The 22,946-nt window shown below is 38.6% G+C and overlaps 1 protein-coding gene across 4 annotated transcripts in view; it reads right to left on the bottom strand.

Annotated features, from left to right (window-relative positions):
* RASAL2 (RAS protein activator like 2) overlaps positions 1-22,946 on the bottom strand; it is a 355,403-nt gene that overhangs the window by 173,117 nt on the left and 159,340 nt on the right. For all 4 annotated transcript variants that reach the window (XM_047840334.1, XM_047840335.1, XM_047840332.1 and 1 more), the window contains exon 2: positions 4,292-4,419. In XM_047840334.1, the coding sequence (XP_047696290.1) occupies positions 4,292-4,419 (128 nt within the window). The remainder of the gene's footprint in view (positions 1-4,291; positions 4,420-22,946) is intronic.

Genomic DNA, 22,946 nt, shown 5'->3' with positions numbered 1-22,946 from the left:
GCAGAAAGACAGCAAATGATCTGTGTATCATATCACTCTGATGTGGCTGATTATTATTAACAACTCTGATAAATGGCTGCTGACAAAGTAGGTTGACTAAAACGAACATTTTCAATTATCTGTGTATTCAGAGTGGATAACTAGAAATCTTCTATACTAATATTCATTCTACCACTTTTTATTATATGTTTCTATGAACATGGCAACTTGTACTAGACTATCCTAGAAAAGGCTGACCTTTATTATTTTAATAAAATTTAATAATATTAAAATACTGGGAAAAGGTTATGGGTATGGAGATGGTAACAAAAACAAAGGATATTTTTCAATGGCTGGAGGAAAAGAATAAGCAAGGGCTTCAGAGAGAGCATATTAGCTAGGCCCTCACAAGTAAGAACTGTTTATTAAAATAAAAGAAACTAAAATTCTTTAGTTATTCCCTTGGTTTTACTATATTAAATACAGTTGAGTAAGAGAAGGGATAGAAAAGAAAAGAGAGGAGGAAAGAGAAAAGGGAGGGATCCGCAGCTGAGAACTAAGAAATGTATTTGCTGTTCACTGCTTCCCCTGAACTCATTTTTTGGGAATGATGACCTACTAAATTGATATTCTACCTACAGCTTTTTAGATATTTACATATATTTTGGGCAATTAGTCTTTGCCCTTTGTTGAATCAGATCTTTTCTTCTTCCCTGCCATTATCTCTCTTCTTTGTCAAGATCATATTCACTCATTTTTTTACGTCGTGGAGGTGGAGAGTGAAACCATTTTATGGACCTACCAAACCACAATGATATCAACTATCTGAAAAAATCACCAATAAGCAAATGAGTCATTTGGATGTGGAAGGATGTGTACGTTTTAACGGTCTGAGTAAAGTAGCAAATGGTATATGATAAGTTCAAGGGCTTTTTAATTTGGCGGGAGAGAAAGTTCACCTAGAACCCGATGCCTATGCTAGTTACATTCCATCAGCCCCTCCAGATGCACTCTCTGCCCTTCTCTCCCTCGCTGTGTGTTTCAGAAAGCAAACCTCAACAAAACACATGAAGACCAATATTTTTCCCTCTGGCTTCAAGTTAGATTTGGCCAGTAGGTAACAACTGACAAGAAACCAGAAGGCAGGAAAAGTGCTGGAGTGTTTATTCCCCTTTGCTTCCTCCTTGCTGGCTGCTGATGTTCGGGTAGAAGCTGTGCTCTTTTGTGTAGCACCACAGGCACTGTCATAGCCCCCACATGCAACCGTTCTTTGGTTTCCAGAAGCACTGCTCTCTTCCTTTGCCCTGGAAGTCTAGGGTCATAACTGCTTTCTGCTGTTACTACTTCATGGTGCTTCACACTCTTTGGTGGGCCCCTTATGCTGCCCACATCTCTGTCAACAGACCCTTTATTAACCTCTTTCAATTAGTCCCCTCACAGTGCCATTTATTACCTGCTAGTTGCTACACTGACATCACTTCCAGTAGCCTTTCTGGGTGATTTTGGGGGCCAGGTCTACACAATCCCATCTGTCATCATTCCAAATTTCTCAACTCAATATCTATTTCACAATTCCTTAGTGAAAATCCACCCTTATCTTGTTGAACTCGCTTCTTCATGATGAGTGTAATCATTATGATGCGAGCAGCCCTTTAGACTTACAGGCATACCGCAGAGACATTTCAGGTTCTGCTCCAGACCAATGCAACAAAACAAGACAAATGAATTTTTGGTTTGCCCACAGATATATGTTATGTTTACATTATACTCTATTAAATGTGCAATAGCATTATATCTAAAAAACAACGTACATACCTTAATTTTAAGATACTTTATTACCAAATAATGCTAGCCATCATCTGAGCTTTCAGTGAGTCGTAATCTTTTGGCTGGTGGAGGATCTTGCCTCCACGTGGATGGCTGCTGCCAATCGGGACGGTGGTGGCCGAAGGATGGGGTGACTGCGGAAATTTCTTAAAATAAGACAGCAATGCAATTTGCCACATCAATGGACTCTTCCTTTCTCTACAGACTTCTCTGTAGCATTTGGTGCTGTTGGATAGCTTTTTACCCACAGTAGAACCTCTTTCAAAATTGGGGTCAGTGCTTTCAGACACAGCCGTTGCTTTATCCACTAAGTCTATGTAATACTCTCAGTCCTTTGTAGTCATTTCAACAATCTTCACGGCATCTTCCCCCAGGAGTAGATTTCACCTCAAGAAACCACTGTCTTTGCTCATCCCTAAGAAGCAACTCTTCATCCACTCAAGTTTTATCATGAGATTGCAGTAATTCAGTCCCGTCTTCAGGCTCCGCTTCCAGGTCAAGTTCTCTTGCTATTTCTGTGATATCCACAGTTGCTTCCTCTCAAGTCTTGAATCCCTCAGAGTCACCCATGAGGGTTGGACTCACCTTGTCCCAAACTCCTGTTAATGTGGGTATTTTGACCTCTTCCCATGAATCACAAATGCTCTTTTTATGTTTTTTTGAGAGAGAGTGAGAGGGCACAAGTGAGCGAGCGGCAGAGAGAGAGAGAGGCAAAGAAGTGGAGCTCACCAGGGGCTTGGAATCACAAGTGTTCTCATTGGCATCTAGAATGGTGAATCTTTTCCAGGAGGTTTTCAATTTACTTTACACAGATATATCTTTGGCAGGTGCAGCCTTATGAAATGTATTCCTTCCTTCCTTCCTTCCTTCCTTCCTTCCTTCCTTCCTTCCTTCCTTCCTTCCTCCTTCTCTTGCTTACTTCCTCCCTCCCTCCCTTCCTTATGAAATGTATTCCTAAAGAAGAAGACTTGAAGGTTGAAATGACTCCATGATCCATGGGCTGCAGAATGAATGCTGTGTCAGCATGAAAGCAACATGAACCTTGCCGTACATCCCCATCAGGCCTCTGGGCGACCAGGTGCATTGTCAGCGAGCAGTCACATTCTGAAAGGAAACGTCTTTCCTGAGCAGGTCTCAACAGTGGGCCTAAAATATTCAGGAAGCCATGTTGTAAACAGATGTGCTGTCACCTAGGCTTGTTGTTCCGTTTCTAGAGCACAGCCAGAGTGGATATAGCATGATTCTTATGGGCCCTAGGGTTTTCAGAATGGTGAACGGGCACTGGCTTCAACTTCAAGTCACCAACTGCATGAGCCCCTACCAAGACAGTCAGCCTGTCCTTGCAAGCTCTGAGGCCAGGATCGACTTCTCCCCTCTGCCTATGAAAGTGCCAGCCTTCTTTGTAGCCTTCTTCCCATAGAAGGCTGTTCCCTCCGCACTGAAAACCTGCCGTGTGCTGCGGCCACCTTCAGGAACGATCCTGGCTAGACCTTCTGGATAACCTGCTGCGGCTTTTGCATCAGCGCTTGCTGCTTTGCCTTGTACTTTTATGTTTTGGAGGTGGCTTCTTGCCTGCCTTAACCCTCATCAACCAACCTCTGCTCGCTTCCAACTTTTCTTCTGCAGCCGCCCCACCTCTCTCAGCCTTCACAGCCTTGGTGTGGAATAGACTCTGGCTGAAGGGAATGTAACGGCTGGTTTGACCCTCTGTGCAGACCACGGAAACCTTCTCTGTATCAGCAATAAGGCTGTTTCGCTTTCTTATCACGTGTGCGTGCCCTGGAGTAGCACGCTTAATTTCTTCCAATGACTTTTCCTTTGCATTCATAACTTGGTGAACTCTTTGGGGCACAAGGCCTAGCTTTCAGCCTCATTTGGCATTCAACGTGCCTTCCTCACTAGGCTTAAGCATTTCGAACTTTTGATTTAATGTATGACATATGCGAGTCTTCCTCTCACGTGAACACCTAGAGGTCACTGTTGGGCTATTAACTGGCCTATTTCAATATTGTCATGTCTCAGGGAAAAGACTCCAGAGAAGAGGGAGAGGGATGGGAACAGCCAGTCCAGTCGATGGAGCAGTCAGAATACACACACTTACCAATTAAGTTCACCATCTTATGTGGGTGTAGTTCATGGTGCCTTAAAGCAATTACAATAGTAATCTCAAAGATCACCGATCACAGATCACCATAACAAATATAATAATAATGAAAATGTTTGAATGATCATTACCAAAATGTGACAGAAAAGCAAGAAGTGAGCAAATGCTGTTGGAGATATGGTGCTGACAGGCTTGCTCAAGACAGGATTGCCACAAATCCCCATTTTTAAAACGTGCTACTGCTAAGGGCATTACAGCAAAGCTCAATAAAAGGAGTTTTGCCCATTTCCATAAATGCCACATATCAAGTGCAAATAAAAACCAGATTTCAGGAATTTGGCCAGAAGGCAAAGCGGCTTTCCTCGGTGACACCCATCTCACCTCCTTCTCCTTGTTGAGCAGCACCAGCTGGCTGTCCGTGAGGATGCAGTACCTCCGCTCCCACGTTGTCGTTTCCGTGTAGGGTGACTGGCCGCAAGACAGACGATGTGTGGGTGGCCCCTTCACATCTGGGTGACAAACATGAAAACCAAAAGTGAGAATGCATTATCATGCTGACTTAGGTAGACCAGGATCTCAAATGTAAGATTCTCCAAAATCATATTAAATAAAGAGTTTCAAACATGAACCTAAATGGTAAATTGAAAACTTCACTTCCTCTTAATAAAAACTGTTCTACACAGAGGGGAAAATAGGCCGTTTAGTCTGCAGGAAAGAAGGCTGAAACACTAGGAGGATTTGTTAGCACGAACTTGACACAGTAATGACCATGGTACATGTACTACAACAATGGGAAGTTGCTTCAGAGCTAAACTAACATCATTCAAGATGGGGGGGGGGGGGGGGTGACTCAGAGAAGAACAAAAGACAGAACCTCTAATCTTTAGGAAGAAATGGTGTTGCATGTACACTTCGAGAATACTGCTGACCCCACTCAAGAGAATGAAATTATTAACCGCTAGTGTCTTCAAAATGGCTTTATTTCTAGTCACGCATGAGAATTAAAAAAATATTTAAACTATAGCATCATATTACCACTAGAGGCCAGTAAGATCTTAAAAACACAGAAAACAGTTTCTGCAAGGAAAAATCCAAACATATTACCATCATGTCTCTTACAGGTGGAGGTACATATCAGAGCTAAATGTCTAACTCTTCTCAAATGTCTCATTTCCCTATTAAATACCAAGTGGTTATGATTACTTCGTTACTTTAAAATTCTTTGATACAAACTGTTCACTCATTTGGGCTGCTATACAACATGGAACACATCTTAATCAAAAGTACACATTAGATCCATTAAATAAGGCTTTACGACAGTTGAATATTAAAAGTTCTTTAGCCAACGAAGGACTAATTCCTGTCAGGATTATACTGAAGAGATAATTTTAAATGCATTATTTATTACTATTCAGTTGTTTTCCCAGAGGAGCATCTCAAACTGGAGAAATTAGAAAACAAACACCCATGAGGGCAGGAGAGTTGTAAATCAAAAATAAACGCATTTTATCTATTACACAAGTGTTTTCATTAGTATTACTGTCTACAGACTTTTAGGGTTTTTTTAAATGTTTATTTAGTTTTGAAAAAGAGACAGAGAGAGTAGGGGAGGTGAAGAGAGGGAGTACAGAGGATCTGAAGAAGGCTCTTCACTGACAGCAGAGAGCCCAATGTGGGGCTCGAACCCACGAACCACAAGATCATGACCTGAGCCAAAGTCGGATGCTTAAGCAACAGAGCTACAGGGGCCCCAAGATTTTTTTTAAGAGAGAGAGCTTGAGCCAGGGAGAGGAGAAGGAGGGAACAGAGAGAGAGGGAAAGAGAGAGACAGAGACAGAGAGACACAGAAAATCTTAAGCAGGCTCCACACTCAGCGCAGAGGCACCATGTGGGACTTGATCCCACAACCCAGGAACATGACCAGAGCCAAATCAAGGGTCAGACGCTCAACCAACTGAGCCACCCAGGAGCCCCAGACTTTTAGTTTTTTCAATCACAGTCTGACAGGTATGGCTTCAAGGAGATACAAATAATGTCCTAGGTATCGTATACTAGAATCACCCAAATATGCAATGGTATAGCTGGAGTTCTGTCGGAAATAAACAAGGCAGGACTAGGGCACTTAGATGAATGGCTTTTTTTGCACTGTCTTGTGTGACCAATATTATCTTCAGTGCTCCTTCTGGCTTAACTTCCTTTGCTTTCTAAAAATCTATTTAAATGCGTTGCTCTGCATATGTAGGCAAGCTTATCAGCTACCCTCCAAATAATTCACAGAACCCACGTTACTTACTAGGGCTCAGCTGGAGATGTTACTAAATCTTAGCTCACTGCCTCTCCTCTTCTGTGTCTATCTCCTCTGCGCTATGCACAGCAGTATTTGCTACACATCTAGCTTCTCCGTTCCACAAACTCTCTCTTCCCCGCCCTCAACTCCTCCCCTTGTGTTCTAACAGAGCATCGAAAATTATTTTTATTTGTTTTGAAAATTATTCTAAAGTTTTCTTTATACTTCAACATTTCCTGAATTTATCACAAAAAGCTTGAAAGAAGCTGACTCTTAATCCTCTTTGACACATATGGAAGATTCTTGCCTGTACTTAAAAACCATGTCAAAGCTGATTTTCTTCACGATTTGGACAAACAAATGGGTTAGATTTTTACCACAATGTAGGCCTATTTTTAGAGTCAAGTACCAACTCCACTTCAACACAGAGGGATGCACCTACTTTATGTGGAAATGTGGTGGTTTTGTGGCCTAGACAAGTTTTCATTCAAATGACTAACCTTCTTACGTAAGTTAGTCGTGGGTGACCTACTGCCCACTGTAATTTAATTTGAACAGCAATTTTGTGATCTATACTAAGCAAGAAGACGTTGATAAACTCCATAAAAATTAGAATACAGGACACTATATTTATAGCATAATGCAGGTTTCCTGACAAAATATAAATCTGGATCAGAACTGAAATTAAGAAACCCTACATTCCCTTCCCTGTGTCACCCTGAGTAATTCTCATAAAGTCTCACTGTCTGATGTTCTCCCTTTCTCCAATCTTGGGCTTTGCTCCTAGTTTCTTCATGGTACTGTGAAACAAGACAATGTTTCACACAGTATTTTGGGACCCCAAACTATTCCTCCCCGGTGTGACAGGTAGAATGAAGTAGGGAGTAATGTTGCCCTATGTAAAATGTTCTGTCTGTCTGAATGATGAGACTGGCTAATGCTGTTATAAATTTTGTAGTTTCACATTTATTATTTAATACCCACTTTAAAAAAAAATCACATTGTAAAACTGTATACCAAGGAATAAAACAAGAAAGAAGTTAGAATAAGTGATTTGGGGGGGGTTCTTTTTAGCCCTTCTGAATTAAGGCTTAAAAGGCATCTAAATAACAAGATAAAATAAGATTTTAAAATAACCTATAGATTTAATTTGTTCAGTTTATCATGTCCTCTTTTCCATGGTTAAACGAAGATTTAACAGTAAAACCTATCTACTAAGACTATATTACCACAGGACAAGCTCACCTTACCAATACGACCCACCAAGCAACAAATCTCTCTCTCTCTCTCTCTCCCCCTCTTTCCCTCCCCGCCCCCACACCCACCCCCGGCTCTAGTAACATACTTCTAACTTCTGACTTCCAATTATATTTAGTGTCTAAAGTTCACCAGAGAAAAGGATAACATAGAATTACAAGTAAGAATCTTAATAGCAAGACTGGAAATAATTTTGCTTTGCAGTGCCCCTGTCCTATAAGAATACTAAGGGCACTGGACGCTGGATTTATTACAAAAACTGAATAATTTCAGAAGCATTAAAAAGCATCTGAGTTTACTCAATGGTCTTTTTGAAAAGTACTTCTCTAAACGGGCTATTGTCTTGTGGACTAGTAACTCTCAAATTTTTTTGATCTCAAGATCCCTTTAAACTCTTAAAATTATTGAAGACTTCAAAGAATTTTTTATAGGAGCCATATTTAATATTTACCATATTAGATATTAAAACTAAGAAATATTTAGAATATTTATTCATTAAATGATAAGATACCTACTGCATATTAATATAAATAACACATTTTTTAAAATTTTTTTTAACGTTTTATTTATTTTTGAGACAGAGAGAGACAGAGCATGAACGGGGGAGGGGCAGAGAGAGGGGGAGACACAGAATGGAAGCAGGCTCCAGGCTCCGAGCCATCAGCCCAGAGCCCGACGCGGGGCTCGAACTCACGGACCGCGAGATCGTGACCTGAGCTGAAGTCGGACGCTCAACCGACTGAGCCACCCAGGCGCCCCTAAATAACACATTTTTAATGAAATGTAACTATTTTCCAAAACAAAATACGTGAGAGCAGTGACTTTGTTTTAAGTTTTGCAAATCTTTTTTAAAGTCTGGCTGAATGGGAGACAGCTGGATTCTTATATCTGTTACAGCATTCAATATATTTATGTTGCTTTGGTTGAAATATATGAAGAAACTCTGAATCACTCAGATACGCAGTTGGAAGGAAAGAGTTGTTTGGTTTTTTTTTTAATTTTTTAAATGTTTATTTATTTTTGAGAGAGTGTGAGCAGGGGAGGAGCAGAGAGAGAGAGAGGGAGACACAGAATCTGAAGCAGGCTCCAGGCTCGGAGCTGTCAGCACAGAGCCCGACACGGGGCTCAAATTCACAAACCGCAAGATCATGACCTGGGCCGAAGTCGGACGCTTAATGGACTGAGCCACCCAGGTGCCCCAGGGAAGAGTATTTCAATAGCATTTTTAGATAAATGTGGATCATCTTTTTTAATACTAATCCAAAACCTGACAAGAGGATGCTTCTTAACAGTGAGTGAAATGTGGAATGTGACACCACAGCAATGAACTTTTCATGCCCGGCTATGTTAAAAGTCATTGGTGTACCTTACCCTTTGCATGGATTTTCAATGCATATGTATGAGTTTTTAACATTATGCACTGATCATTTCCAAAACATTGGTTCATTTAGTTTTGCAGATCTTCCAAATTATGACACCTTCCATCATGTAATATGAAAAAATCACATTCACTAATCTTCAGAAAAGTCTTGCCTTTATCATAGAAGTCTTTACTGGGAAGCTATCAAGCATTTTTCGTCTTGGATTTTATCATTAGCAATAAATACTGTTGGTTTTTTCCCTCTAAATGAAAGGTTTCTGTCTTTCTTTTTCCAGAAAATATCTGTCAAATAACCAACACAAAAGAACTATAGTTCGTCTTGCAGTTGTGTTTCAGGTAAAAATGGTGTTCAGTGAAAACCAGTGGCAAGTTCAGCTTTCAACCCAACTTGCGCAGAACGCCCTCGGTTTGATAACCATCGTACTTCAGCCGGCAGCTCGTGAGCGCTTCCCGCGTCATCAGACAGAATGTTTAAAAAATGTGAACTCTAGCATTGAGATTTAACAAAATTAAGGACTTTCACTGAGTTCTCAAGGACTTCCCAGCCGCTTTCCCCCTACTATGCGGCAGAGGAGAATGCGGTGACTCCTAATACAGTTTGGTGCGGCCGCTTTGATTCCTGCGACTGCACTGGTGGTTTTACTCACAATTGCCTCTACATCATCAATGTAAAAGTCAACACAGTCATTTTTTTGTTTTTGTTTCATTTTGTTTTTTAAGGTAATTTGACTGTGAAAATAGTTTTACCCTAACAGATCAGGGGGATCCTCGGGTTGTAGGGTTCCGCAGACCATACTTTAAAAACCACTGCTTAGACAACAGGAAGCCGATGAGGATTCTGCGGAAGCCTGGCAATAGCTTGCTAGGATGAAGTAAGTAGAAAACAAACCTCAGGTCTTATATAATGGACGGGAGACTAATGTAACAGCCTGGCAAGGGATAATTGGGGTCACAGACTGGTGAAATAGAAAGGGATCATGTGAACCTGATTTTGAAATAGGAATTTAGCAGGGAAGTCCAAAACAAAGTTTTTCAAAACAGGAATAAGAACAATTTAAAGGGAAGCTTTTGAATTGGAGTTGAATTAGAAGGATTCAATTAATCCATTATATCCAAATCACTTAAAAATGACATTGAAAATACCAGATTACTTTGTCTACCTGTCAATCTATGCATCAAACCCTGGGCTTCTTCAAGTGCTGATATAAACTTAGCAGCTATCTGGCAAGGAAACAACAATTTTCTTGTGTGTAACCCTTCCTCATAATCCTTCCTTATAAGTATAGAAGGGAGCTTCATAGCCTGTCCCATCACTTGACAAAGATGAACAAAAATGATACAACTGAGCTGGAAATTCTATTAGATACAGTCTACAACTAGCCTCACTGTGATTTTCTCTAAGAGGGTAAGCATCTTCTGGTCTCTTCCAGACTTACAAAGAAAGCATCTCAAAAGACTTACAGTAGGAAAGTAAATAAAGGGATCTGCCTTGAGGCAGAAGTAGGGGTTAAGGCGAATGGAAAAGAACAAGTCCATGACCCAAATATGGAGAATGTCAAAGAGAAAACTGCTGTGGGAAATTTTACTTTTGTATCATACAGCTCCTTAAAGTTCATCTGAGTTGCTTTTGGATCACATCATTTACTAGTCACTTGTTCTTTTAAAATTCCAACATTGTTAGTTAAATGCAATTGAAATTGGTAAAATCCGAAACCTGTTTACTGCCATCCAAAGAAAGCTTTATAGAGTATTCTATAGGGACACTTTTCGAGCTAACACAGTCCCTAGTGTTTCATTCAATCTCAATAGACTGATTGAATTCTTAGTACCAACTTAAAGATAGAATTAAAGATAGAATTCTTTCATTGATTCTTAGTACCAACTTAAAAAAATTAAATTAAATTAAAATAAAATAAAACATAGCTTTGGGAAATCTATCTATAGGTGAGATTTTAATACATTAAAAGAGAAGCACATTTCTAGCATGGAGTTGTTGTAAACCTCAGAGGTCTGAACTGCTTGGAAAGATCTATATTTTCATGTGTGTGTGTTTATTTCCACGCCAGATCCAACCCAGATTAATGGCAAGTTCTTCCCAACATTCAAATTTCAATTATCAGACTTGTTTCCTTTCTGAATTTGATTAGAATTCAAAGTCAACGTATACACATTACTTTATAAAGTCTTAGAACTGGAGTGGCCACTTTCTTATAGAAGTAAAAATATATCTAAATAATTGTAAAACAGAGCTATGTTACTTAAACTAGCTAAGAATATGTCAACTTCCCTAACTACACAAAGGGCTATTTTTCTCTTCACCAAAATGTTCAAAATAATTTTGACAGAAGTTCAAGTATCATTTATATCCACAGGCCAACTAACAAGCTATATTTTTTAAAGATGGTTCTTTATTTTTCTAAAAAATAATAAAACCCTTGCCATGCCATACAGCTTTAAAAATGTGGTATCTTCTTGGCTATCTTCTGCAGGCAATTTCTGCTGCAAGAGAAGAAATGTTAGAGTTGCCACGTGATGATGATTTTAATCATAATCATAACATCTGTAACATGCTGTTCAGCAGCCCGCTGATGTTGGAAATATATGACGAAATCATTTTATAAATGTGTTAATGCTATCTGTTTAGGACTTAGTGTGGCTGCCATCAATTATTGCATCAATATATTTTAAGTCACTCTCTTTCATGCTTAAAGTATTGAAAGGAAACACAAAACCAACCAGAATATTAAGATAAAGTTTGATTTTATTTCTTTTGTCCCCTCATTACATTTCCACCCTCCATATTCCTTCAAAATGTCAGAAAATAAGCAAATTCCAGACTTCCAGAATAAGCAAACAAAATTTTTCTTAGAATAACTATCCAGACATTAAATTATTGGCTATGAACTCTGCTTTGTCCTGACATGCAGTGAGCCCTTGGGCTGGCAAATTACATTACAGTGCATACAAATCAATGGCCCCAGTAGATTTAAATATAGTCACGCTCACCTTGGTGAGTAATAAGGATACTAAGTAATAAATGATTCAACATGTTTAAGATATAAAATCATACTAGGTCAGAACTGTTTGCCTTTATGGAAATACACTTTAGTCTTTATCATAAATTCACTGTAAGACCATAACTGTTTATCGAAACAAATTCATGTTGTGTCTTTTATTCTTAGCTAACGATTTTAGTTTCCTTCTCAATTATGAAGGCTTAATTGCCACTACTTGATCACTGGTGTCTAATCAGTAAACCCTCTATGCTCACCATCACCCATTTTTTAAATCTTTTGTTTTTGAGAGAGAGAGAGAGAGTGCGCGCGCACAAGCGGGGGAGGTGCAGAGAGACAGAGGACCCAGAGTAGGCTCTGCGCTAACAGCAGCAAGCCCAATGCAGGGCGCCAACTCACGATCCCCAAGATCATGACCTGAGCTGAAGTCAGACGCTCAACCAACTGAGCCACCCAGGCACCCCACACCATCACCCTTTTTAAGAGAAAGGGAAGGCAGGTAGGAGACAGCACGTGACACTCTCTGGTAAGTAACTTCCTTTAGACTAAGATTTGCAAAGGGTCCCTTTGCTGCCTCGCTCTCAGTCTCTCAGCAGCACCAGGGCCTAAGCATAGGTTTTCTACCTCTGTTCCATCACAGGGCAGAGTTACCTGTAATAAGTATTAAAATGTAATAAGTTCCTGGAAGGCCTGACATTTATAGTAGACAATCAGATGTTTGATAAAGGTTAACACTTCCCTTTTTAGAAGAACTTTTTTTTTCTTTCTTTTTTTTTTTTTTTTTACACAGAGAGAGGACAAGCAGGTGAGAGGGAAAGGGGGAGGGATAGAGAGACTGAGAATCTTAAGGAGGCTCCACGCTAGGCCCAGAGCCTGACGCAGGGTTCGATCCCATGACCCTGGGATCATAACCTGAGCTGAAATCAAGAGTTGGATGCTCAACCAACTGAGCCACCCAGGTGCCCCAGAAAAACAAATCTGAATTGGATAATATTACCTAAGTATTAGAAGATGACCAGGATGGGAAGCAAGTCCTATGATGGTTCCCCCTTGCTTCTCCCTTCCACATCGCTAAGACAGTCTGCACTACACTTGATCACGTGTGCCATGCAAATGCAGGCAGAGCAGATTATATGGTTTTCTTCTGCTTTTCAGACACGCATTAGAAGGAATAAGTCCCATAATTCCCACACAGGGCCAAGTACTGCTTAAATAACTCTACGGCACGGGTAACTGAATGGAAAGTTGTGAATGAAGCCACATTCAGATGACAGATGGCAGCCAATCACGGTTTGTACTTCACCCCCAATAGGACCACTTACATCTACAGTTCATACTCTCACTTAAACAGAAAAATATAAAATACTCAAAATAATTCACTCACATAATAATCCTTAGAAGAAGAAAAAGGTCTGTATGCAAGTTTTTCGTAAACAGTCAAGTATTGTGCAAATTTAAGAAAAGTGCAAATTTTAAGAAAATACTAGTCTGCCCCATAGAACATAACCATGGTGTTATATAAATGATCAAAACTCACGATGCTTTTTGTGTCTCATGTTCACATTACTGGTAGAAAAATGAACTTTACTAAGAATTAATCTCAAACACCATGTAATACCCATTCCTTCTGTTATATTTAGTACCTCTTCTTGTATTAATATACCCCCATGCTTCCCTCCTTTTGAACTGAATCTTGTCACTTTCCTTTAGCAGCAGCTGTTGTGGGCAGAGAATTAGAGCTTTAAAAGGAATGTGATTCTTAGTGGAGAAGGAAAAACAGAGTAAATAGTTTACCACTATTGAGAGATCAGTTTCTGAGGTTTTAGCGATTGGTTATACAACCAATACTGTAACATTATCTCTCTATCTAAAGGAGCAAAAGAAGGCAGACTGCATTAAAAATAAAACCTATCAAGAGTTTGGCAGCATTAAAAAATTTTAATAGCTCTACCTCTCTCCACAGTATCAACTGAAATAGAATTACAGAGCTAAATATGCATCTCTTCTGAATTGTGACCTGTTTGAGTCACAAATCACTGAGCTTACAGTGGAAACTATCAAGGAGATAATATAGGCTTCTCTAAAGAATCCTATCAGTCACTCACTGCTAAGTCGACAACCCAATTCATCAGCTCAGTCCTGACGCAACTTAGCTGACTTACGTAAGACATGGAAAACCTTTCTTTTTATCAAAAACCACTGACCTCAAATCAGTAGAAGGGAACAAATACAAGACTATAAAGCAGTAAAAGGAAGAATGGATCTAGACTTCTCCAATGGAACATGGGAATTTGGAAGACAATGGAATAATGCCTTTAGATTTCTGAGAGAAAATTATTTCCCACCTAAATTATTCACTTGGCCAAATAATCAAGTCTGAGGATAAAATAAAAATATTTTTAGATACTCAAGTCCTCAAATTTTGGGGAGTGTCTTAGTCTACACGGGCTGCCATAACAAAATACCACAGACTGTGTGGCTTAAGCAACAGAAATTTATTTTCCCACAGGTGTGGATGCTGGGAAATCCAAGATCAAGGCACAAGCTGATGTGGTTGCTGGTGAGAGCACTCTTCTGGACTTGCAGATGGTTGCTTTCTTGTTGTGTCCTAACAAGACGGAGAGAAAGAAGTATCTCTTACTCCTTCTACAAAGGCACCAGTTCTATCAGATTAGGGACAGCCTTTATGACCCCATCTAACCTTTACTACCTCCTTACACTCCCATCTCCAAGATATAGTCCCATAAAATGATTTGGAGGTGGGGGAGGGGACACAAACACTCAATCCATAACAGAGTAACCAAGAAAATAATACACTGTATTTCTACAACAGGTGTTCCAAGCTTAGGAGACAAGCAAAGAGTATCCCAAAATGATGATGAAGAGAACTAGGAGGCAATCCTGACTGGAAGAGTGTGAACAAAGAGACTGACATGCTGAAGATGTAACACCATGCTTTTTGCTACTGGGCCAGTTTTTAAACTACTGGAGCATGTGCTTGAATGAAACGAGGTAAATGGAAAGAGACAAAGCCTTAAGATCCAGGAAACAGAGCTTCCACCTTAAGAAAAAGGCAAGGAGAATTCTAAGGATGACAGCAAAGCAAACACCTAGGATACCAGCTATTTAGGGAACGATCCTAAATATAAGACGACTAGGGGGCCTCCAAGATGGATGTCATCAAGAAAAAAGAAAATGAAATAAAATAAAGCTGGATTTGATAAATTACCTGATATTACTGGTCTTGAGTAAAACTGTACTACAAGAGAGGCACCTGGGTGGCTCAGTCAGTTAAGCATCTGACTTCAGCTAAGGTGTTGATCTCGCAGTTTGTGAGTTCGAGCCCCACATTGGGCTCTGTGCTGACAGCTCGGAGCCTGGGGCCTGCTTCAGATTCTGTGTCTCCCTCTCTCTCTCCCCCTGCTCATACTCTACCTCTCAAAAATAAATAAGTGTTAAAAAAATTAAAAAACACTGTACTACAAGACTATAGGAAAGCATGGGAAGAATAATAGGTACAAAGAAACCTACACAAACAGAAAAAAAATGGCAATTGTTAACCTCAAAAAAACAAAAAGCAAAAAAGGAAATGTAATAATGACATTCAACCAAACCCAGTTTAGGCATAATAATGTAAAACAGTGAATCCGTATTATAAAAATAAGTATATAATTACAGTAAGGCAATTGGGATTATTATATATGACAGCTAAATCATCATCCGCCATAACAATCAATAAAAAAGCTTGAGAACTGTTAAATAAAAAAAAAAAAGCATATATTCATGTTATTAGAATTAAGGAGGTATGTAAATGCCCGAATAAAAAATTAGAAGAGCCAAGGTTCTGGCCTCAGAAAAAGGGTGAGGTGAGGAAAACCAACATACTCGGTTAAGAAAAAGGCTGACAACCCAATCAAACAATGGGCACAAGACCTCACCATTTACTTCATAAAAAAGAATATCCAAATGTCCATCTAACATGTAAAACGGTGCTCAACTTCATTAATCATCAGGGAAATGCAAATGAAAAGCACAGTGAGAGATTACTGCTGCACACCCACCAGAATGGCAAAACCGAAAAGATACGAAGTTTTGCCGAGGGTGGGAAACAACTGCAGGTGGGAGTGTGAAGTGGTACCATCACTTTGGAAAAGTGTTTGACGATATTTACAAAACCCAGACATACACATATCCAGCAACTCTACTCCTAGATATATACCCAATGGAAATATACATTTTTTCCCCAAAAAGCATATAGAAGACTGCACACAGTGGCACTATTCATAATAGCTAAAACTAGAAATAACCTGAAATGCCCACCGATAGCAGAATGGATACGTGAATGGTGGTAATTCATAAATGGGGTATTAGCTACCAGTGAGGTTGAAAGCACTACAACCACATGGAACAGCATGTATGAAGCTCACAAATACAATATCGAGCAAAAGGAGTCAGACAAAAGATGTATAACTTTGCTTACGTAAAGTTTAAAAATAGGTAAAATTTCCCTGTAATATTAATGCTGATCGTTATTTACTCTTTGAACGTGCAGTGACTGGGAAAGGACACATGGTGGACTTCTGGGCTGCTATTAATGTTCCGTTTCTTCAGCAGGGTGCAAATTACTCAAGTTTGTCACCTTAATGCAAATTCACTGAACTATATATGAAGCTATAGGATCTGTGCACTTCTCTCTGTCAGTATATTTCAATAAAAATTATACTTTTTTTTAAAGTAAGCTCTTCGCCCAACGTGGGGTTTGAACTCACAACCCCGAAATCAAGAGTCATATGCTCTACCAATTGAACCAGCCAGGTGCCTCAATAAAAATTATACTGTAAAAAGATTCCAGGGGCATCTGGGTGGCTCAGTCAGTTAAGCGTCCTACTCTTGATTTTGGCTCAAGTCATGATCTCATGGTTCGTGGGTTTGAGCCCCACAATGGGCTCTACACGGACAGCATGGAGCCTGCTTGAGACTCTCCTTCTTTTTCTGCCCTTCCCCCACTCACACTCAGTCTCTCTCAAAATAAATAAATAGGCTTAAAGAAAAGAAAAAAAAAAAAAGATTCCAGGTCTGACTCTTCATTTCAGCTCAGGTCATGATCTCACAGTTCATGGGATCGAGCCCTGTGTTTGGCTCTGTGCTGACAGCACAGAGCCCGCTTAGGATTCTACCTTTCTCCCTCTGTCCCTCCCCATGTTCTCACACATGCATGTATACTCTGTAAACAAAAAAACAAACAAACAAACAAACCTAAAAAAAATCTATTTAAAAAAAAAGATTCCAGGGGCACCTGGGTGGCTCAGTCGGTTGAGTGTCCGACTTCGGCTCAGGTCATGATCTCGCACTTGACGACATCGAGCCCTGCGTCAGGCTCTGTACTGATGGCTTGGAGCCTGGAGCCTGTTTCGGATTCTGTGCCTCCCTCTCTCTCTGCCCCTACCCCACTCATGCTCTGTCTCTCTCTGTCTCATAAATAAACATTTAAAAATATATATTCCAGTTCTACCATTTATAAGTTGTCTGACCTTGGATAAATTACTCAACCTAAGTAAACTTCAATTTCTTCATCTTTAAAATAGGGATGACCAAAAATAAATAAATAAATAAATAAATAAATAAATAAATAAATAAATAAATAAATAAATAAAATAGGGATGACAAAACACCAAATCTCAGGGAATTTTTTGAGGTGCAAATGAGATAACACACATCAAATGCTTAACAAAGTACCTCACGCATACTAAGCACACAAGTTTGTTATTGTGATTGGCCATCTGGACACTGAAAGTGGGGAGAAAATCGTTACATATAGTCCCATTTTGAATGAATTTGACTTACATGAAACATGACTATGTAGTCATGACTATGTAGTCAGATAACTAGATTCAAATCTGCCACTTACTATTGCCATGATTTGGGGCAAATGAAGTAACCTGAGACTTCACTTTCTCAATTATAAAAGGGAATAAGATGATGGCTGTGCATGTGTATGTGTGTATGTTTAGAGAACATTTTTAAATTAGATTAAAAGCAAAAGACAGTTCCAAACAAAGTGTTTAAGACTATATAAGTCTCTACATTTTCATGCATGCATATGTGTAGGTGTGAATGCATGAGTTATTTAAAAATATGAAGATAAGTGATGGAGAAAACCCCTAAAGGAGTTACAAGGGGATGCCTCTATGGAACAGAAACTAACTGAGACACTGGGTAGAGAATGTAACTGCTCTTTTTCATTTCAATCCTTGTAGTATACATTTGTAATTACGTGCATCTATTAATGTGACTTAAGACTAAATTATAAAGTGATATTATTCACCTTAAAAATATACAGCTAAGTCCTACCAAATTAGAAAATGGTTGAAGAGAGGCTCCAAAGTAAGTTGATCAATATCAAGCTCATGGACAAAAAATTTTTAAAAAGAAAACAAAGTTTAAAGCACTTCACATTCATAATTCAACTTCTCTATCATGAGAAGAGTGTGGGTGGCACAGAAATGCTAACTTTGAGTCCACAGATGCTTAACTTCCTCTAGTATTAGTTAGAGAACCACCTGTTACTAGGGAGCCACCTATTTTTAACTAGTTCAAGTCTACTTTAAAACCCTCGGAGTAAGAAAAGAAATGCTGGCTATCAGGCTTTTTGTTTGTTTTATAAATATCTAAGTAGCATTTGGAACACTGGGTTGAAACTTATACTTCTCATATGGCTCTCTAAGGTTTTAATTTTCCCCTTAAGATAAGGAATACAGTACTTGAGTAGACAGGAAGGTGATACTAAGTCAGCCCTGGTACATACTGACCTCTCCTACGCTCCTTCTACAGAAGCTGCTTAACATAACTCACTCCTGATTTTCAGCATATATGAATTGATTACAAAGATCTGAGGCTATCAAAGCACAGGAACTTGGCAGAGTAAGACTCAGAGTCATGGCAGGACCCATGTTCCAACTTGGGATATTTGACTGAGTCAACACATTAGAAAAAGATAAGAACAATTTCTCAATTTCTGGCACACAGAGAAGTGCTCATAGCCCTCATTATTATTATTATTGTTATTGAGAGGCATCATGTTAAGAACACAAAATCTGGAGTCAGACTGCCTGAAAAGGAATCGCTGCTCTACTGCTTACCAGCTGTGAGACTTTAGTCAAGATACTTAACCTCTTGGGGCCCCAGTTTCCTCATCTTTAAAATGGGAACATTATGATCTCTACCTCACAGGGATGTGGTAAGGATTAAATGAGAAATGTTCAGCATTTAGAACAGGGCCTGTCATATATTAAGCCTTCAATAAACATTAACTCTTATTATTCTTTATACTGCCCACATCTGAAATAATGGGTTAGTTTCTTATTCCAATCCAAAACTACTGATGCTAAAAATATTGTAATGAAATATCAGAGGAAAAAAACCTCATTTAAACTGTGAATGATCTTCAGAATTGTATGATGTATGTCAATAAATCACTCTTGGAAATACTCTGGGGGAAAATAATCTGCACAGGTTTGCCTTAGTAAAAGGAAAATTCCATTGGAAAGGGCCTTGTATACCACTGTGTCATGAATCCACACATCGTTCTTGATGCAAACAGAAACAATGATAAGCAGCCGTGAATATAAGGGCAGAAACACACTCTTTTATTTAAGCTGGTCTGGCAACTTAATGTAAATCATTTAGGTCCTTCTACTAATTACTTTGCATATTTTAAAAAAAAGAGACGGAGAAAGACAAGAGGAAATCAAATAATCTTTTTAATGGCACTGTTTTAATCTAACCAATTAGTTCAAATACTCCCAGCTCTATAAGCCTCTTACAAGTGCATAGCTGATGGCTAAACTTGAGAAGAGCAATTAATCCTCATCCGTTTTTTTACAAGTTTTAGTTAGTACAAAAATGTGTATATACTTCTCAGAGGCAATCACAAGAATGCAAAACAATGAGAAATTTGGTGGGTGATATTTTTTGCTTTTTTAAAAAAGTTGAATTCAAACTCAAAAGATTAAGCAACAGAGAGTAGATTGTGGCTACTTCTCAAAATTATAGCCTGAGAGAAATCTCTCTCTTTCTCTCTCTCTCCCCCTCTCCCTTTCCACCCGCCCCCCCCCCCACCACCTCCCTCTTTGCTCTCTTGCTTGCTCACCGGCGTGCATGGATGCGCGCGCGCACGCGCGCACACACACACACACACACACACACACACACACACACACACAATTAAGCCTATGGGTATTCAGGTGCTTTTCCTAAACTGTCAGAAGTCCTCTGTAGGCCCACAAACAAGAGATCCATTGTGTGGATCTGTAAATTGTATGACATCATTGAAACACAAGCACCAATTGGTATCACAAACAGTTTGTGTTGCCAAGGATACCAGGAACTTTAAATACCCTGCAGTTGTACAAAGCCCAGGAGCAAGACCTTTGAACAATACCAGGAGCCTGCCCACTTTCTCTCTTTTAGTCACTGTTTCCAGCAGTGAAAGGACACTGATTTTGCTCCAGTAATTCTTCCAAATAATATAGTCAGGAACGTTCCTCAATCATTCAATTATTCATTTTGATATTCTCAACATAATGACAGCAAAAAAGAGGATTAAGAATTTACGTAGTCCTATTAATGGACTCTCAAAAGCCTAGGCTGGAGTCCTTTAAGGAAACTTCACATTAGAGATTTTTAAAATGCAATGCACATAAACACTTCTGATTAAGCCCTACAGTAATGTTCCTCTGTGTTATGGAGTACCCTTTTAGTAACAAAATAATGTCTTCCTTGTGTGCCTCTCCTGGAAAAGTTACTTTTCCTTACTTAATGTAAGCTTTGAACTTACATATGAATTTAGTATGTAAACTTGTTTATTCTAGCTGGACTAACTACTGCAACGAAGAAACACAGGCTAAGTGTGAGGTATTATGATGAACTATATTATTGCTAAAAGTAAAACAAACTTGCAATCTTTCATAAAAAGTCTCTTTAAAAAAGGTTGTACTTAGGGCTAAATTGTCACCAAAGGTCTGTGGCTAAGCTCATCTCTAATATCTATCTATCCACAGTTAGACCTATTTATATTATATTTATTTATGTCAGCTTTATTTGTGGGATGTTTTAGATAAATTACATGTGCCACTGAGATTTTGGACAGTTCCAGAGTTCTTATCTTTCTATTTAGGAGACAGATATTTTAACTAATTATTTCTCAAAATGCAAGCTGGAAATGGACAAGGAAAATAGAAAGAACTCACAGAGACTGCAATTACAGAGTCCCAAGAGCTATCCGACGATAATGGCAGCAGCAGGGAGCACGGAGCTAAATGAATGGAAAGCCACACCTTGTGGCTTCTCTCTTTATATTACCTACTTCACATTCAGATTGTTACAATGCGAGGATTACAAGGCAAAGAAAGTCTTTCTTTAGCTGTTTTTTGTATATTTTTAAAATACCATCTTTCATTACAAACTCCTTGGAGTGAAAGCGGTATTAGATGCTTACTTATTTTAATTCAAGTTATTAAGCACTGAGTACATTTCAGGGAACTTACACATCGCTTGATACTTTTGAAAATATATATTATTGTTTTAACCCAGAGAAAAGTCAGAATCCCAGTGAAGAAAGAAATGATTTACATTGTGGTTTATCTAACCATTCCTAAAAAAAAATTTAATAAACAGTAATGAATTAAATAGTGTGTGTAAAGAGTCAATTACAAGCCCCTCAAAAAAACAGAAGAGAAATATAAAATGTTAAGGTTTTGTTTTTGTTTTTTTACTTTAGAAAACCATTGTGGGCTTTATATAAGTCCCTACAAGCTTCCAAAAGTAACAAATATGGCCTTGTCATGAGTGCCCATATGAAATAAAACTAAATGTGATTTATTATAAGCAAAATATCTTTAACCATATCTTATGATCATGGTCTACTGAATAAAGCAATGCACTTGCATATAACTACTATGCAGAGATATGTATGCTGGGAAAGATACATATCCTGGCAAAACTCAACTTAGTAAACTGGAAGGCACAGCAGCCATGATCTGGTTTTTTGTTCTAATTACTGCTCTGGAGAATGGTATTCCAAACTTTTTGTTGTTTGTTTCAAAATTGTACTAGTGCTTCACTAAATTTAACAGATACTTTTCTCTACCCTTCCCCATTGTCATATGGACACTTTAAAAAACAACAACAAAAAGTAATTCTTTAAGTAGAAGCATCACATCTTTTTGTAAAAGTGCATAATTTCATCAATTAAAAACCAGTTTCACTGTAAATGATGATGCTTTCATAGGGTCAAATCTGGTCAAAAGGAAATAAGGCGAAAGCAGATGGGGAAAAAGTTAAGTTTGGAACAGCTAAGAAGCTATTCCCAAACTCCTATAAGTCCATCCTTCTTCCCATTATAGCAAAGCAGAGAGAAGGAAACGTGGGAAAAACCGCCAGCAGCCTGATAATGCAGGGCAAATGGAAGAAGCCATGTCCTCCCAAGCATAGGACATAAAGAAATGCAGAATATTCCTTCTAGACGTTAGGCAGATTGACTCCTTCCCTAGCACTGCAGACCAAGGACCAAACTATCTGTTTTCATAACCAGGCCAGGAACAGTCTCATGAAGATCATCTAGAATAAGATGAGGAAGCATATAAACCTAATTTCTAGTGGTTTACTATATATATATGTATATATACATATATATATATATATACACACATATATATATACATATATATATATATATATATATATAGGTAAATTCTCAGCCCTACAATAACTTGAATAGAAAAATGGCATACACATTAAACTTATTGATGAAGTAGAACTCGGTGCAATGATAAATATGAGGGATACATAATCAGTATCCAAAATGATGATGAAAAAATGTGCCAAAATGATTAGGCTATAATTCGATGGGGAGTACATCATTTGTATTATCATATATACTATTAACAGTCTGAGTTTGATTTTTATATAGTATCATATCATATAAATGTACCTAAACTATTTGAATGAATTTCCTGATGGTGAAAATATAGGTTGGACCAACCTTTAAATTTTATGCATAATTTTACGACAAATACCATACCCAAACTTTCTGTGTAT

This window comes from Prionailurus viverrinus, chromosome F1 (genome assembly GCF_022837055.1).
Source record: "Prionailurus viverrinus isolate Anna chromosome F1, UM_Priviv_1.0, whole genome shotgun sequence".
NCBI classification, from domain to species: Eukaryota; Metazoa; Chordata; class Mammalia; order Carnivora; family Felidae; genus Prionailurus; species Prionailurus viverrinus.
Note: the sequence above shows the minus strand (reverse complement) of the source record. Positions and strands in the feature narration are given on the sequence as shown.